We start from the raw sequence: 18,032 nt of genomic DNA on the forward strand, positions 1-18,032 counted from the left end.
AATTTGAGGCATTGGTGTTCTGTGGCTAATGGTAGTAGTTATATTACTTCGGTGCCATATCTCAGATGCTAAAGTTATACAACATTAACCCTTTGATTTTGAGCAGTTATAAACTTACTATTTTAACACAACACCATATATTCAGTCTTAGTAATTACTTTCATCTAAAATAATTTAATAATGGTAGTACATGATACTGAGGGAAAAGGAAAACAGTTAACTTAATAATTTTCCAAATGCTAGTAAGAAAGAAACACATCAATGTACACCTGATTTGGCGGGGGGCAGGGGTGAGCTGAATTTGGCCTCTGACTTAATGGAATGTGGGAGAGTGAACCAAAGCTTCTTAAACTGGAAGGACACTCACGTTGATTGAGCTCAAACCTTTCATCTTTCATATTAGGAAACGGCTGCACCCAGGGTAAGTGCCTTATCTAAGGTCACATAATTATACAGCAAGAGGAGGCCCCAGGTCTCCACATAACAAACCTAGAAGGTTTATACTATAAAAAGTCATATTTTTTAAAAGATCAAATCAGATATATCAAGGAAAACAAACACATGATAACATTTTAGACTTAAAACCCCTAGATCAAGAGTTTAATAGCAGTATATGTTGACACCTGTGTTCAAGGTAACATAACTAGTGTGGAATACAGTGTTGTAACAGTGATGGCAGAAGGTCACTGGTTGTAGTAATTCATTTCTATGTTTATGTATCACTCCTGTGTATTAGTTGTGTTTTCATCTGTATCACTTGAGTGAAATTTTTTCCACAAAAAGTTCTTGTTTGATTTCCAAAGAGAAGTTTCTAGCTCCTCTTTCCTTTTGGAGGATGCAGCAAGGGGCACTTTTTCACAGAGAGTCTCTATCACTGCCAAGTCGGTGAGTTTACCAAGACTGTCATCATTCTGCTCATTCAAGATGTCCCAGAAATCTTTTGGTCTCTGTTTTGCTTTTTCCATGGGCCCTGAAATGACTTTCTTTGGCAGTCGTGTAGGACTATTCCCGTGACTTTTAAAGAGGTCATCAAGAATAGAGGTGTCACCGAGTAAGCCTACCACGGAAGTGTTTCCTAACATTGAATTTTCTATCTTTTTATTTTCCTCTTTGAAAAGGGATTCATTTCTTGAAACACCAGTTCTTGTAAGGTCCTGTTGGTCTTTCATGGTATTTTCTAACTTTCTTTCACGTGATTCAGATTTACTGTTCAGCGAACAGGATGGTACAGTGTTTTGGGATGCTTGGCTTTTTTTCCCATTGCCCGGCTCTTGGGTACAGCTAACAGGTAATTTCTTAGTTTCTGCATCATTAGAAAACACCTCTTCTCTACAGGAACCGTGATTTTGAAATTTAATTGATTTTCCTTTATATATTTTTGGGCTGCAAATTTGAGAAATTTTTTTGGTAGAATCTTTAAATGAGAAAGCTTCAGAATCTGACAGCCTTTGTTTTATAAGAGATTTTCTTTTTTCAGACTTATTCCTGACTCTCTCTCCCTCCTCATAGGCAGATTTAATGAATTCTGAAGCAGAATCTGCAAAAAATTCTTTTACTTCTGGATATCGAGAAGCATAAAAGTCTCTTAGCATTTTCTGTCGTTCTTCTGATGTGGCGTTAGTTATATGTTTAGCAAATTCCTTTACACAAGGCAAGTTAAAATAAGAAGCCATTTCTTCGAATTGTTTTCTGAAGATTTAACAAACAAACCAGTGGTTATCGTGATTACATTTTATTTTTAAAGAACTCGTCATCAGTGATATGACATGTAGAGACAAAACAACGTACTCTTACTCAGTTAGCATATGTTAGCTTAATTCCATAATGAAAATGTATTTTACGCTAGCAGAATGTGACCTCTTTCCTTATGTTATTGAAGAAAATATTTTAGCTTATGAAATCACCAGCTTCTTAAGTTATTCTGATTTATACCATTAGGTATTTCCTGGGAATTGTGGGATTCCAGCATGCTACTCCTCCAGTCAGCGAATTTATGACTAACAGGAGAATCATAATTTATATAATTTGTATTTGAAAATCTATATTGCATTCAAGTCCCATGAAATAAAACTGTCAAAGAAGGGTGTTAATGAATAGAAAAGAAAAAATTCCGAAAAGAAAGTATTTTTTTTCTTCTCTCTCCTTTTTTCCCTTCTTCCACAAATACAACATAGAAATTTCTCACAACTTTTTGATGAACCTAAAGAAAAGTTCTAAACTGATAAACTGAGATTCATTCTTCCTCTTTCTTCCTCCAGTTGGTCTGCCTTCAGCACAGATAGCTAAACTAAGAAGTGAGATGCTATTTGAAGAAGTGAGCTTAATTCTTAGTGTAAGATACTAATAGGAGCTATTACGTGCATGTGTGAGGAAGTCGGCCTTCTGGGGCCCTGGTGAGATAAGACAGAAAGATTGTTTCGGATACTGGGCACTAGACTCTGCTCCTTTCCCCAGGTAATGGTGCTGTGGACTTCATTGTGTGTCCCAACCCGCCCCCAATCCATATGTTGAAGCCCTAATGCACACTGTGACTGTATTTGGAGATGGGGCTTTTAGCAGGTAATTAAAGTTAAACAAGGTCATAAGAAGTCAACAGAGAGCTCTCTCTCTGCTATGTGAGGACACAGTGAGAAGAAAGCCATCTGTAAGCCAGGAAGAGAGCCTTCACCAGGAACCAAATCAGCCGGCATCTTGATCTTGGACTTCCCAAGGCTCCAAAACGGTGAGAAATAAACTTCTGTTGTTTAAGCCACTCAGTCTGTGGTATTTTTTTATGGCAGCCTGAGCAGACTAAGGTATTGTTTTGCTGATGCTGAGTTTGGGCCATGAAGCAGGAGAGCCCAATGTTTGTAAACATTCCTTTAAACAGAAGCCACAGATGGTGTTGCAGCACATGATTAAAAGTCCCCAAATTTTAGAATTATATTTATATTTTATATAATATTTCCTTAAAACATTCATTATTCAATAAATATTTATAGAGCCCTCTTATGTGCTAGGCACTGTAGTAAGAACTAGACAACAGTCAACAAGCCCAGTTCCCTATCTTCAAGGAGTTTACAGTCTAGTTGGGGGAGACAGATGCAGAAAATCAAATCAGAAGGGAGTGATAATCCCATGATGGAGGTAAATACAGGGCCCTGCTGGCTCCCACAGAAGGGGTAGCTAAGCCAGCGCCTGGTGTGGGCAAGGAGGGTAGGGAAGGCTTCTCTGCTGTCACCGCAACCAGTCAGGTAAAGATGAGTGAGGAAGCCTTCTAGGGAAGGAAGGGACATGCACAGGTCCAGGCCCAAGAGGCCTTGGTGCACACAGGGTGAGGAGAAACTGCCAAGGAAGAGGCTGAAAAAGCACGAGGGCTTCATAAGCCAATTTCAGAAGTCTGAATTTCATCCTGCACACAACAGAGAACCCTGAGGGAAAAATAATGATTACTTAAAAATTGTATGTAAGTAGGAGCTTTAAAGTCACTATTATTTTTGCCACCAGACCAGGTTATATAAAGTTTGTGTATCCTTTGATTTTCGTGGCAATCCATCCTGCATGCTCACGACTTTCTCCTGTGGCTTCAGATGAGCCCCATGGCTTCTGGTTCTCACCACAGGGGACCTGTGAACTGCTCCAAATCCTCGTGCTATCTATGCCTCATCAACAGCCACTCACACTGCCCACAGAATATTTAATAGCACAAATACAAGCTTCCAAATTTCTGTCCTGGAAATTGCCAATGTTTTTGTTGGAAGCAACAAGCATGTTCTTAAAAGGTTCCAGTTTTCACTTCACATGAAATAATGAGGTATTGTTATTTTGTTTATTAATCATCTCCAAATCCATTTTCATGGCCCTTCTAATAAATATTTGTGCTGTAAAGATTAAGTTATTGGCAAGGTTACAGGCCAATGTCTTTTATTTATCCAAGACTTGGTGGTGTCTCAGCAGCTGCCAAAGGACTCTCACCTTTGCTGTGCTGACGTCACCCATAACCCTGCCATTCTGTCACCACTGGAAGGACAGCTTCTGACCCCACTTTATCTGAGTAGTATGCAAGTATATTATGCCACGTGGTTTCCCTTTTTAGGAGGAGTTACGATTATAATTCATTTTATTTTGGCCTTCTAACTCGCTTTTGTAATTCTTGGTCTTTAAAAGAATTTTCTCTAAAAATTTAAGGAACTACAAGGTACAACCAGGGCATATAAGCTAGCCATTTTGTGAGGAAAATTTAGCAAACTAGAGTAGTACTCATAACCACTTAGTACTCACATGGTTTAGTACTCATAAACCACTTAGAGAAAGAAAAAAAAAAAAGGAAACCTTATATAGGTATCTTTCAGCAAGTCTATCAAGTGTAGTTATGTATCACGGATAAAATTCAATTTCTTTCCCCTTTTCTTGAGGAACTGGGGGAGAAGGGGTGGAACAGAGTTAAAGTCATCTTCTCTCTGTCTGAGCTTTCCACAGGGAAGGTAGGACTGAGAACTTCGTTGAGAGGATCCAGGGGGCTGCAGCATGGTACAGTCTTTGTTCTCATAAAGCACAATGGTTAGCAGGAAGGAGCTGTCAGCCGTTTGGACACTGTTCCCCAGTTCAGATGTTGGCATTCTAATATTAGATGCCCTTCACCTTTTTACTAACATGAGGCATTTATTCCCTAGACTGGGTAGAGAAAAAAGGACGAGAAGCAAAAACTAATCATTGTTAATACTTTTACTTTTATACATAGTGCAAAAGGGGATGAAGACACGTGTTTCTCAAAGACTGGTAAGATGTGTCTGGCTGGCCTCCAAGCAAAATAATTGCCCAAAGTAAAAAGGCACACCCAGCAAAAACCACTGTTGTAAGTCTGTTTGTGAGGAGATGCGTGGCTGTAGCAGTGAGGGGTGTTCACCTTTCTGGGCAACGGCGGGCAGCTGAGAGCCACACAGGACAAGCTGAGGGACCAGCCCTTCCCTAGGCAGCTAAGGGGCTCGTTCCCTGGGAGCTGCCAAATCCCTGAGGGAAGCACTTGGAACCCACAAAACCATCACCATTTTCTCACTGTCCACAGAATCTCTCAGGACCAATTCGACCCTGCCTCTCATCCCTGCTTACCTCAGTCATTATTCCTCAGTTACCCATCGCCACTGGCCTCACATGCCCTCCTAGTCTCGACATCCCCCATCTAACCCAATCCCCCATCCAACCCTTCCAGCCATTCCTGGGTGCCCCCAGAACCAGGCTATGATCTACCACTCCCCTGTGTCTTCTACCTGAATGGTCCCTCTGTCTCCTCAACATACTGCCTCCTCCCATGAGTCCCTCGAAAGTCAAGCCTCTTATAACTCACACCCTTAAACCTCAGGGTTCATACTTCACATTGCAGATTCCAGACTATTATTTTCTTAAAAACTCCTTGCTCTCCTTAAGGTTTACACTATCCAGCTAAACTATTCTCTCCCCTATTTTGTTAACTGACCCCTTAGTTGCTTCCTACTGGTGACTGAACACTCAAGATCCTGGATTAATGTTGCTTCCTACCCCATCTCTTGCCATCATTCTTCACAATTATTATCAATATCCATGTGGATGTCCCACCCAACTCCTAGCCCACTAGTTTCTTTCCCTCACCTCCAAAGACTTAATTCCATGTCGGGCTCCTATTCCCAAGGTCGTATACTGCCACTGTCATTATCGTTAACTGAACCACCTCCAAATCCCTGAATTCAATCATCTCATGTCCAGCTCAACTGCTCAATCACCTCCATGACAACAATGCAGAAATATACTTTTCACCTCATCAAGTCTTCCAATTCACTGACTCTTCTGCTTTCTCACTATCATCAATCTCCCCTTGTCCAGCTTAGGTTCAATTTTATAATCACTCCTTTGCAAACATTCCTTCACCTTCCTTGCTTCTCTCTCCCTCCATTCTAATCCCTGGTAAAACCCAGCCATCTCCCTATTCTGTGTCTGCAACTGATGCTTGCTGAATGAAGCCTGCACAACTGCCCAGATGGTTTTACTCTCAAACAGGGACTTACTATCACCCAGGAATGCTAGTCTCACTATACTTGCTTTCCTACTTTATAAATGATTTATTTAATGATTTCTCTCTCTCTAAATCTCTCTCCCTCTGAACTGATGACTTTAATTCTCAGTTAATCGAGGAAATATCCATATCTGTGCCCACCTTTGTCCCTTCTCTTTCAGTGCCTCTCAAAGGCTACACCTTCGCCAGTGGTCTGGGTCCCACCCTCTCCTGCCTCCAGGACTTCACTTGTTATCACTTTCCATTCCCTCAACACACAAACAGGTTCTATTATCTTCCCAACTTAAAAAAACCTGGAGCCAGTGGTGTAGCCGTTAAGTTCACGCACTCGGCTTTGGCGTTCCAGGGTTCGTAAGTTCGGATCCAGGGCGCAGACCAATGCACCGCTTGTCAAGCCACACTGTGGCAGGGGTCCATACATAAAGTAGAGAAAGATGGGCATGGATGTTAGCCCAGGGCCAATCTTCCTCAGCAAAAAGAGGAGGATTGGCAATGGATGTTAGCTCAGGGCTGATCTTCCTCACCACAAAAACCCTACCCTTGACGGCACAGTGCGCTCCAGCTACTGCCACTTTTCACATCTAAACTTAAAGAGCCGTCACAGGGTCTGCCCATTCACTGTGAGCCCACCTCACTCCGGCATCTGCCTACACAGACTGCCTATATCAAGGCAGCCGAGGAGTTCTCTGCTGCAGATCCCGGAGGCACTTTCCACTTCCTCTGATTCTGGTTCTCAGCAGCTTTCCATAAAGGTAAGTGCTCTCTCCTTTTTGAAACTCTCACTGCTCTGGGACTTCAGGACCTTGCACTGTGCCTCCTACCCTGCGGGCCTCTGTCGCCTCCAGGCTCAGTCCTGGGGCTTCTCCCCTCCTCAGTGCTCTGTTCCTAGGCTGTTCACACAGTCCCATGGCTCGAAAAACCATTTATAATCTCTGTGCTGATGACTTCCAAATTTAGATCTCCAGTCCCCAAATCCCAGAGTAGCATATCCACTGCTTATCTGACATTTCCATAGAATCTCAAATTTAATATGAACAAAAGAGAACTCCTGATTTTTTTCACTCCAAACTTATTTCTCTCCTAGTTTTCCCCATTTAGTAAGTCCAATCTGTTGCTCAAGACAGAAAGTTGGGAGTAATCCCATCTTCTCTCTTTCTCAGCTACCAGTCCAACACCAAACTGAATTCATCCATTTGGCTCTATCCCCATGGCAAACACTCTTATGGCAAACCACCATTACCTAGTTCTTTATGGTCTCCCCTGGTGCACTCTGCCTCTTCCACACGGAAGCTGGAGCAATCTTAGAAACATAAGTCAGATCATGTCACTCTTCAACAGCTTTCCCTTACATGTGGAACAAGATCCAAACTATTTTGTACAATCTACAAGGCTTTGCTCCAGCCCCATCTACGTCTCTATGTTCACCTCATGCCACTCTTTGCTTGGTTTATTATGCACTCAGTACAGCAGTCTTCTCTTAGTGCCTCGAACACACCAAACCTCTTCCCCTCTCAGGAATGTTCTTACTCTGGTTCTTTGCCTGGTTATCCTTCAGGTCTCAACTTTAATGTCACCTGTGTAGACAGGTCTTCCCTGACTACCCAAGATTAAAGCAGTTCACCCCTCCTGATCCCATTATTCTCTATCAAGGAGGCCTGTCCATGTCTTTCGTATAACATACCATTTTATAATTATTTATTTATAAGTTTTTATATTTTGAAAATTTTATAGTTTGATACCAACCCCTATCCCACTGCACTGTAAGCTCTATGTCTGTCTTTTTTATCACCGTATATTCAGCACCCAGCACAATGCCTGTGTGTATTAGGTGCTCAGTAAGTATTCGATGAATGAATGAATATCATGCACTTAAGTATTTTATTTATCTATAGAAAATGACTTCATTTTTTTTTTAATCAGTTGAGGGATTAGCCTTATAAAAACACCTAAAACATTTGGAATTTATTTTTAAAGTGTACAAATTCAGATTTTCCTGAAATATTCAGATGCTAGCTATGGTTAAAATTCAAATAATTTCTGTAATTTACTAAGGAGTTATGTTTCTTTTGAGAATTATTCATAAAGTCCAATGTTGTCATAGACCACATACCTGCGGATCCCTTTTGGCGTTTCTCCAATTATGAAGGTGGTCTGGTCTGTACGGTAGACTTTTTTCGTCTTCTGGCTCACAGGGTGTGAAATGTGAAGGGGAAATGAAATGCCTCCTTTACCTGGTTGTGGGCCTTTCTTTGTATGTGTCAATGTATCTGCCTTCATTTTTTCTTTATATGTCTGAAAAAAGGGAGAGAAACAAAAACTAAGTCTGAAAAAAATAGACATTTTTGATCAAATAAGGAGACTGTCTTACTTTTTCCCAATACTCTTTATAATCAAGTATATCATGTTCTCAACTGATATCATTGTCAGAAGATGTTAACCTAGATCTTTAAAAAGAAGATACAGGAAGAAATTACCTTTATATCTTTCTTAAAGATACAAAAGTAATGAAGTATAAAGTATAAAGTATAAAGATATAAAAGTAATGGCAATAATATCATGTTTTTATTTTATCTATTATTTAAGATATATATTAAAGATATATCTTTCTTAAAGATATAGTAAAAGTAATGGCAATATGATGTTTCTGTTGTCAAGACTGTGGGCATACTGATACACATGCTGACATCTACTATCCTAAATATGGATAAAAAGTAATGATTATATAAATAATGGCATAAAAATGAGACAGTTAAAACTTTTAAATTCAGTAAGTTCTTTCAATATTATTAAGCAGACTTTCAGCTATTTAATTTTACATAAGTAGTCAAACTTTTAAAAAATAATCTTTATGTGATAATTAAATAAGAAACCATTTCCATAAATCCTACTTCAATCTCTACTAGGTTGCAAGAATATTTAGTGATTCTAAGATGCTAATTACAGTTGGTTGAAATTATAGATGCAATTATATTTACTTTACAGACTATAGGTTGTTTGCTTAACATAAATTGTTACAAACAGTGGGTCAAGAAAAAAATAATTTTAAACTGTATAGTTCCAATTTCCTTGACAAGATGGTACAGTGAATATGTGGAAAGTCCCCATCCCATTCCAAAAAGAGAAATAATGGATGCAACTGGACAACAGCACCAATAAAATTATATTTGAGCTCAAAAGTGAGAAAGGAAAATCTCTAGGTGCCAAAAACAAAGAAGTAACATAGTGGTGAGTGGGAGCTGAAGCTCAGCAGCCCCCAGGGATGGGGTCTTCAGTTAGAGTCTGCAGGACCCCATATGCAGAGGGGAGATGGAAATGATCTAACTCCCAGAATTGAAAAACAAACAAACAAACCAAAAACACAGCAGAAATTAAAAGGATATCCAATTTGTAAATTAAAGCTAGGAAAGCCCAAATTGGGGACACAGGATAGAAGCAGGCTACCTTCTCATTCAAGATAGAAAGAATCACTGGTGAAAACATGGAATGCCCAGCCTGTGCCATTTGTGGAATCTGATTTTTGTAGCACCTGGGTGGTATGGAAAAATCTAAAACTAAAATCTAAAAACTAACGTAAAAAACTGGCCCAGAACCAGTGAAAACCATAGATCTCAATGAATACACAAACATACCATAGGAACACTTCCATAATCCAGAGAACGCTTGTGATTCCAATGGGGGGAGAGGGGAGAAGAAGAGTTCAGGCAAAAATTATAAAAAACATATAAAACCCACTACCATGGAAGTGGGCAGATGCAACAAATGTGAGAATCCATATTTGAGGAATTATAGATAATAAAGCAATCGAAGAGAGACTTTAATCATTAGCATGTCCAGAAAGATAAAGGAAGAAATAGAATCCATCAGCAAGAACTGGGTATTATATATAGGCAGATCTGAGAAAGGACCACATTCAAACTTTAAAAAGGAAACATAATATTAAAATAAAAAATAGAGATAGAAATAAACTCATAATATGAGTTAAGCAGCAGACTACACAACCTCCTACAATGATAGCTGATAAACTTACAGAATAAAATTACTTAGAATTCAGTGCAGAGATTAAAAACAGAGAATGAAATAAAGAAAATAAGAAAGAGAAATTAAGAGACAGAAGACATACCAAAATTTCTAAAGTACCAGAAAGAGAGAACAGAGAAAATGGTACAGATATTACCAAAGAGATAATGGCAGAGAATTGAAGAAGGCACAAATCCTCAAACTAAAAAAGGAGAGAGAATCTCTAGGAGGAAAAATGAAAATAAATCTGTACCTCGTTATATCACAGATAACGTGAATATCTTACAAACTACCAGAGACAAAAGACACGATATCCCACAAAGAAATGATAATCAAACTAAAGGCAGACTTCTCATAAACACCACCACCAACAACACCATCAGAAGACAATGAGATATCTTCAACATGCAGAGAGAAAAAACTGTCAACTGAGAATTCTATAGCCAGATAAACTATCATTTAAGAAATTTCCAAACATACGAAAACTATAAGAGTTTACTAGACACAGACTCTTGCTGATGAGATAATTATTTTTCTCTTATAGGAGTTCAGTGGGATTGAAGTGGTACATATTACTAACTGTGGGTAGGGAATGGCTTTCATTTCACAAATATCTACTAAGCATCTATTATGCTCCTACCGCCATGCTATGCAGTTGAGAACAAAGATATTTCCACATACAAAGAGGCCCTTACCCTTAAGGGAATTAAAAGTGACAAGCCCATTTTTTTTTTTTACAGATGGCACATTTAGTTTTTTTCTTTTTTTAATAAATCATTTATCTCTTTTTAACTTATATTTAGGTTCATCTATTGAAATAAATTGAACATAAATAAAACATAAGACAGTTACTATATGTTCTTTAGTAGCAAACCATTTCTAATGAAAATAAATTGACTTCTTCAAAACCTACTGTGACTCAGATGGACAAACACAAAATGCCAGGTGGCCAGGTTGAACCAGGGCTTTGTATCAGTCAGTAATGTTAAAAGTACTTTACTCAAGACATCAATTGTTAAATCCTAAAATATTGTTAATAAAGAGAGAAAAATGCCGATCTTTAAAGATAAATTTGAAAGAGATTTGATGCATTTATTTTACATCATGAGAAAACAAGATGAATGTTAAAAGTTCTTAATAAAAAGGCTCATGGTCTTGGATGATCCCCAAGAAACAGTTATCCAATATTGTAAGGAGAGACAGGGATGTTCACATGAGGGTAAAGGGAGTAACAGAAAGGGAGGAACTGGGCCAACCAAAGGTGCTCCCTCCTCACATACTGCACTACAGAGGCCACGGAGAAATCAGGCCAGGCAATGGCAATTTCCAATTATTTACATGATTATCTGGGTCTTTCTGACACTGGCAGCATACAAAGCTCACATTTCATACAGATACATTTTTCTTATATCAGTTTTATAAATTCCTCAGGAAAATTCAGCTTTTCCAACCACAGATATCAGACGTGGATCTCTAATTTTTGCAAAATATTCTACATTTTAAAACTGATTATTTTGGACAATAATAAAAAGGGAAAAGCATTCTTCTCTCACATGGGCTCAGTATCCTATCTTTTACTTTAAAAAATCTATCTAGGTTCAGGTTCCCAGTTTAGTAGGGTACTTCAACATTTTACTGAAATAAGGCTGTGAAACAAAACTTTGTTTATTAATTAATTTAATAAACATTTTGGTGCTCGTTATAAAAGCTGGTTTCACTACTTCATAGTAAAATAGTATCCTTTACAACAGCCAATACAAGAAAAATAGTGCCATAGTGCAGTGCAATTGTAGTGACAATTATAATTTATTATAGAACAAAGTACAAGGCCTGTGGCCAAGATGAAAAGATTCCAGATTATGTGAATTGGACTCAAACTCATTCACTACCACTTAGATCAAAGCTGTGAAGTCATATGACACTGAGGGAACACTATGAAGTAGCAACAGTAATGAAGGCTCAAGTAATGAAAAATTCAGTAAAATGAGCTGGATTAGGAATTTAAAAGATAATACCGTCCCTCCTTAACATTAGGATAGAAGGTGAGGTTGCTTGCTCAAGAAAGCAAAATAAATCCACTCCTCTTTTCCCCAGAGAGTAAAATGGCTAACAACTGAAACGCTGTCTGTATTTGATAGGAGATTCTGTGATCATGACATGAAGAAAGCAGTAATGGGGCCGGCCTGGTGGCGTAGCGGTTAAGTGCACGCGCTCCGCTGTGGTGACCTAGGGTTCGCGGGTTCGGATCCCGGGTGCGCACCTATGCACCACTTGTCAAGCCATGCTGTGGCGGTGACCCATATAAAGTAGAGGAAGACGGGCACAGATGTTAGCCCAGGGCCAATCTTCCTCGGCAAAAAGAGGAGGATTGGCATGGATGTTAGCTCAGGGCGGATCTTCCTCACAAAAAAAAAAAAAAAAAAAAAAGCAGTAATCCCAGTTTCTGCAAAAGCCCCTAAATGTTCCTAACTTTTTCTCTAAAAGTTTCTTGAAAATTATCCATCAGGATTTGCTTTGAGGAAGTACCTCTATAGTCTGTGATTTTGATGAAGTTTTCCTTCATCTTAGAGTTTATGATTATAATAATAAGGATGGAACTATGAAGACAAGAACTTTGTATAGTATATTTCTGCTAATAAGTATTTTAGAAAGGTTGACACTGTTAGTGCATAATTTATAACTTAGTTATTGCTAGGTTCATGATTATTTCCTTTTATAAATTATTGAGAATTGTTAGGTATTTCTACAATAGCTATTTGTATGAAAAAATCAAATTCAACTTATGGAATCTATATTGAAAATAAAACTTAGTAAGTGTAAGGAATCACTTCTAAATAATGTAAACATACAGTTAAAAAATCCATTTGATGATGAGATTAATTGAATGGAAATGGGGTGTTACTTAAGAAGCTGAATTTATCAGAAAATACTGAAGCAATAACTCTAATTTATGAGTAGTAATATGTCTGCCTCCTTTGGCCACATACATACTACATGGAACAGTCAGTTCAGAATTGAAAGAGTTAGGGAAAAACTCCCCTCCTCCAGACTACAGTTAAACAGGTCTAAAAAGCTGAAAGGTGGGCTAGAGCTGATTATGTAAGTCCTAATCTGACTTATATAATTAAAAATTTAAACACACGACACAGTTCTTTACAAAAGTAATTATTTGTTATTAAAAATAAAATTCAGAATATAAAAGATTGTTTAATTCAACTAAAACATTAAGTATATATTATTTCTATAAATGGTAGTTGTTCTAATATATTTTGGCCAAAATAGTCTTACTGATCAACAATTAAATGTTTAACTTGGAAAGGAACACTTCAAAGACTTCATGAATATCTGCTTTGATCTAATTTTGATAAAGTTATAAAATCATCATTGATTTTTCTGATATATCTGTAAAATGTGTTTGAAAATATATCATAAAAATTACTATTTAAAAATGTATAATGTACACATTCTGTAAAATAAAAGCTATAATTATTTTAAGTGGTATAAGATATACATCAGGATTACAATAAATAAGAGGGCACTTTTGTAAGGAAAAATTCCTTCTTCTAGAGTGGCCAAAATGAACCCACACTAGACTTAATCAACTGTACATAATTCTGTGCAACTTCTTTCTTTTTACTGTGAAGTTTTAGGTTCATATTGGTTCTACCAGGAAAGCTCCTTATCTTTAGACTAACAGTATGAAACATTCAAATGATCTTTGATAATGCTTTCTTTTTCCTTTGAACCAAAAGTGCACTGTCTATATTTCAAAGCATTAGATCTAAGCCAAGTTGCATTATTTTAATTGAACCAATAGTTATTTTTTGAAAGGCCTAACTGAAAAAAGAAGCTAAGGTATATATAGATTTTCAGTATGAAAGAGTAAGAAAAAATAAAACTGACTCTTTAAAAGTTTGCAGATAGCAATCTTTGATATCAGTGTACTTAGAAAAGAAAAAGGGAATATTCCCCCTACCTCAAAGCCATATGATTACATTAGCATTTTTCTATGTAGTCTGCTACATATGAAATCTATCTTTACATACAGGAAACTTCATGCACTACCTCTTTCTATTAATAGTCTTTGAAGTAAAAAATAATTTTGGAGGTAACTTACTGAAGAACTGTAGAGGGCACCTAGGTAGGAATAGCAAGGAAATGAGAAAAGTCTGATAGGGATCAGTCTTTCCCATACCCATCCACCTGTAACAAACATGGCAAGAAACATTACAATCCAGTAGAGTGAGTTTCAAAAGCAATCATGAACAGCCTCTAGTTCCCATTTTGGCAGAAGAAATACTATTGTAATCTCTGCCATCTTTCTAAACGTCCTTGGGGCTAATTCCTGAAGACATATGGATAGCTGGTGTAGAGAATGCTGATTCCTTCTCCCTTGCTCATCTGTACCTCCCACGGAGTAGAGGAAGCTTGGAGGGGACAGTGCCCAATGAAGCAGGACGTCCTCATAGAATAAGTACCTGTCCACAGGAGGTTACCAGGAATTAGTGAAATCTTTTATTAAGCAATTTTGGAATGGACCTGTCTGCTGAGCTGGTTTCTGCAGAAAGCACCTTACAGAGCAAACTTCACTAGAACAAAGAACAGTGCATATTGAACATTCACTGGTTTTTTTCCGTAACAGATGATTAGGCTTGATTAGTCATTGAGAAAATTGGAAACAGGGAGGAGTTTTCAAAGGCATGGGAAGTCCTGACGGCTCTGACCCACAGAGAAGCCTGAATGGAAAGATTAATTAACATTTGGATTCTAAGATCACCAGAGGATCTGCCTGCCACAGGAAAGCTCTTTGGTCTACAGCTTGTTCCTGAGGACAGCACAGAGCTTCCACAAGCCACTCTATAGTCACTGTCACACATGGGCACATGTGTGGCCACAGGCCCTCTCACTGGCCTGATCACCCCAACTTTGCCCTAAAGCCTAGAAAATCAAGTGCTCTTTCATTTTTTTCCTTCATTAAACCTTAAATAGTGAAGTCTGAGAGGCAGCAATGCTTTTGTTTACACATCTGTTCAAAAGATTAAAAAAGAAATCTCTGGATAAGGGCCAAACCCTGTAAACACATAAAAAGTCATAAACTTGTTTGTCTTTGCAAAGCAGGGAACCAGGAATACTATAAAAACATACAGCACATGTAAATAAATTCATTCAAATGGCATCTGAGAGTCTAAATGACAAAAGTTTTCAGGATCTTTGCACGCGGGTGAAAAAGCCCCTATATCCTCAAAGTAATTGTTCAACATTTCTGCCTGGAGGTACTAAATGTTACTGTAAATGCAGTTTTCCAATACTCAACAAAAACCTAAGGCTACTCCTGAATTGTCTTCACTCACCCTCTGTAGAAAAGCCAGCTGGTTAGAGGACCCACCACAAATATATACGAAAGTCAAATTTTCTGCCTATGTTTAAAAATGACATTCAAATCTGAAAAAGCAAACACTTAGATTCAAATCCAAAACATTTTTGGAGGGGAGAGAGAGATTAAAGTTTGTAACTATGGTCTTCCATTCCTCCTGGAAGGAGTAATAGTTACAGTCCAGCTACATGTATATTGATAGTACTTTGCTTTCTGAGTGAGCCACAAAAGGACAACCTTATATTGGCTGCCCTGAGCCTGGGTTCCTTTTTTATCCACAACAGTCCATTTCTCATTGTCCAAGAAACCCATCTATCTAAAAGAACAAATGACAGCCTTGGGAGAGCAGGTGAATATTGTGGGACACACACTACAAATAGAAACATACAAGTCCCATCTCCTTGGGATTTGTGCACTTGAATGCACTGCCACTGATAGCCACAGCAGTCAACCTATGGGAAAGGGCCTGGTGAGACGGTGGTAATTACCTTCACCAAAGCCTGCAGACAAGGGAATATTCACTAATACCCGTAGTCCTCCATGGGCAGGGAGTCAATTCCCTTCAATACCTCCTACAGACAAAGGCTAGAGTAGGATCAGGGGCCCCTGCCTGCCTTTCCGGTGGCTGGCACTTACCACAATGAGCTTAGCTCCTCACCTACCTCTTCCATGGCCTCCAGCTGGATTAAGTGTAGGGTACTAAGTGTAAGCTGATTTGGTTACAAGGCCACCAATGGCTCTCCAGTGTCCAGGGAAGAACATTTCAAGCACCAAGCCACAAATGACACTGAGACATTGCAACTAGTTGTGAGGTTTAATGCAGATTATTATTAATTAAATAAAGTTCTGAAATCTGTGAATGATTTGCTTTTTTTTTTTTTTTTTTTAAGATTTTAGTTATTTATTTTTTCCCCCCAAAGCCCCAGCAGATAGTTGTATGTCACAGCTGCACATCCTTCCAGTTGCTGCATGTGGGACTCGGCCTCAGGATGGATGGAGAAGTGGTGCCTCGGTGCGCGCCCGGGATCCGAACCCAGGCCACCAGCATCGGAGCGCAGGCACTTAACCACCAAGCCATGGGGCCGGCCCTGATTTGCTTTTTTAGTAAATTAGAGTGGATTCCCTATAACCACATCATTTTCATTCTCTCCCATTCTGATATGCTTTTTTGAGTCATGCAGGAGAGGAGGTAAACCTTTCACATAGAAAAAGGTCAATTGGAAGCACCTCCCACTAGAACTGAATTTAACGACCAGGTGACTCTCTTCATTTGGTCTAAGCAGTTCTGAAACTAACTGGTCTTAGGGCCCCTTAACACTTTAAAAATTATTGAGGACCTCAAAGAGCTTTTGTTTATGTGGTTATATCTATTGAAAATTTAAAATATTTATTAATTCATTAAAAATAACAGTAAGCCAATTACATATTAACCTAAATAACCCTTTTTAACAAAAAAAGTTTATATTATCCAAAGCAAACAAACAAATAATTAGCAAAAAGAGTGGCTAAGTTTTACATTTTTGCAAATCTCTTTAATATTTGGCTTAAGAAAAGACAGCTGGATTCTCATATCTGCTTCTGCATTCAGTCTGTTGCAACCACGTTGTTTTGGTTGGAGTACATGAAGAAAATCACCCTAATACAGATATGTAGTTAGAAAAGGCAAGAATATTTCAATAGCCTTTTCAGATAGTTGTAGATATTCTTTTTTGATACATATCAAAACTCAAGGTTAATTTCATGTAAAATCTGAAACCATATCAGTAAATATTTTATATTGTTAAATTAAAATTCATTGGTATATCTTGAACTTCGGCTGACTTTTTTCCCCATGCATGATTTTGTAATATTAACTGGTCTTTTGGAAAATATTGATTAACTGAGTTACACAGATCTTCTAAATGTTGAGACATTCAATTATATAACACTGGAAAATCATATTTGTTCTTATCCCTCCCCATTGCCTCAGAAAGATCTCAAGTATTGGAAAGGTATCATGGTCATCGTGGCAGATACAAGGTTTTCAATATTTTAATTTTCACTTGAAAGCTTGAATTTTATCACTGACAACAAGTACTGTTTGTTGTTTTCCTTGAAGTGACATACTCACTAGGTTCATGTTTAAGAAAGTATTTATCAAATATACAAGTCTAAATAACCATAGTTTGTCTGTCAGTCATCCTTCCAAGTACAGTCTTCCATAAAAAAAGTGGCTAGTTCAGTTTGTAGTTCAATTATACAAGTGCTTATGTGCACTTGCTATTTCATCAAACAGAATATAAAACAGATGAGTCCTAAAGGGTTGAGATTTAATAAAATCAGTAATTTTTACTGCTTCATCAAGGATATTCATAAGAGAAACTAGTTTTCTTTTCCTGCAAGTATGTGGTAGTCAAGAATCCAGTGACTACTTGTACAATTTAGGGCCACTGATTGATTCATGCTAAGCTGCCAGCAGTTTGCCCACCATTGCTTTCACATGATTTGTGCAAATGTCAACAAGTAAAAAGGGCACTTAATGTTATTTTGAAAATAGTTCTGACCTTGCAGACCTCTGGAAGAGTCTCAGATATTTTAGGACTCCATGGACCGCATTTTGAGAACCGCTCGTCTATA

General features: G+C 38.1%; 1 protein-coding gene across 4 annotated transcripts in view; it reads right to left on the bottom strand.

The window, feature by feature from the left end:
* Positions 1 to 600: 600 nt before the first annotated feature.
* ERCC6L2 (ERCC excision repair 6 like 2) overlaps positions 601 to 18,032 on the bottom strand; it is a 127,860-nt gene continuing 110,428 nt past the window's right edge. For all 4 annotated transcript variants that reach the window (XM_058565448.1, XM_058565447.1, XM_058565450.1 and 1 more), the window contains 2 exons: positions 8,136 to 8,317; positions 601 to 1,689 (listed from right to left, as the gene is read on the bottom strand). In XM_058565448.1, the coding sequence (XP_058421431.1) occupies positions 720 to 1,689; positions 8,136 to 8,317 (1,152 nt within the window). In that variant the 3' untranslated portion in view covers positions 601 to 719. The remainder of the gene's footprint in view (positions 1,690 to 8,135; positions 8,318 to 18,032) is intronic.

Source organism: Diceros bicornis, chromosome 22 (assembly GCF_020826845.1).
Source record: "Diceros bicornis minor isolate mBicDic1 chromosome 22, mDicBic1.mat.cur, whole genome shotgun sequence".
In the NCBI taxonomy this organism is placed as follows: Eukaryota; Metazoa; Chordata; class Mammalia; order Perissodactyla; family Rhinocerotidae; genus Diceros; species Diceros bicornis.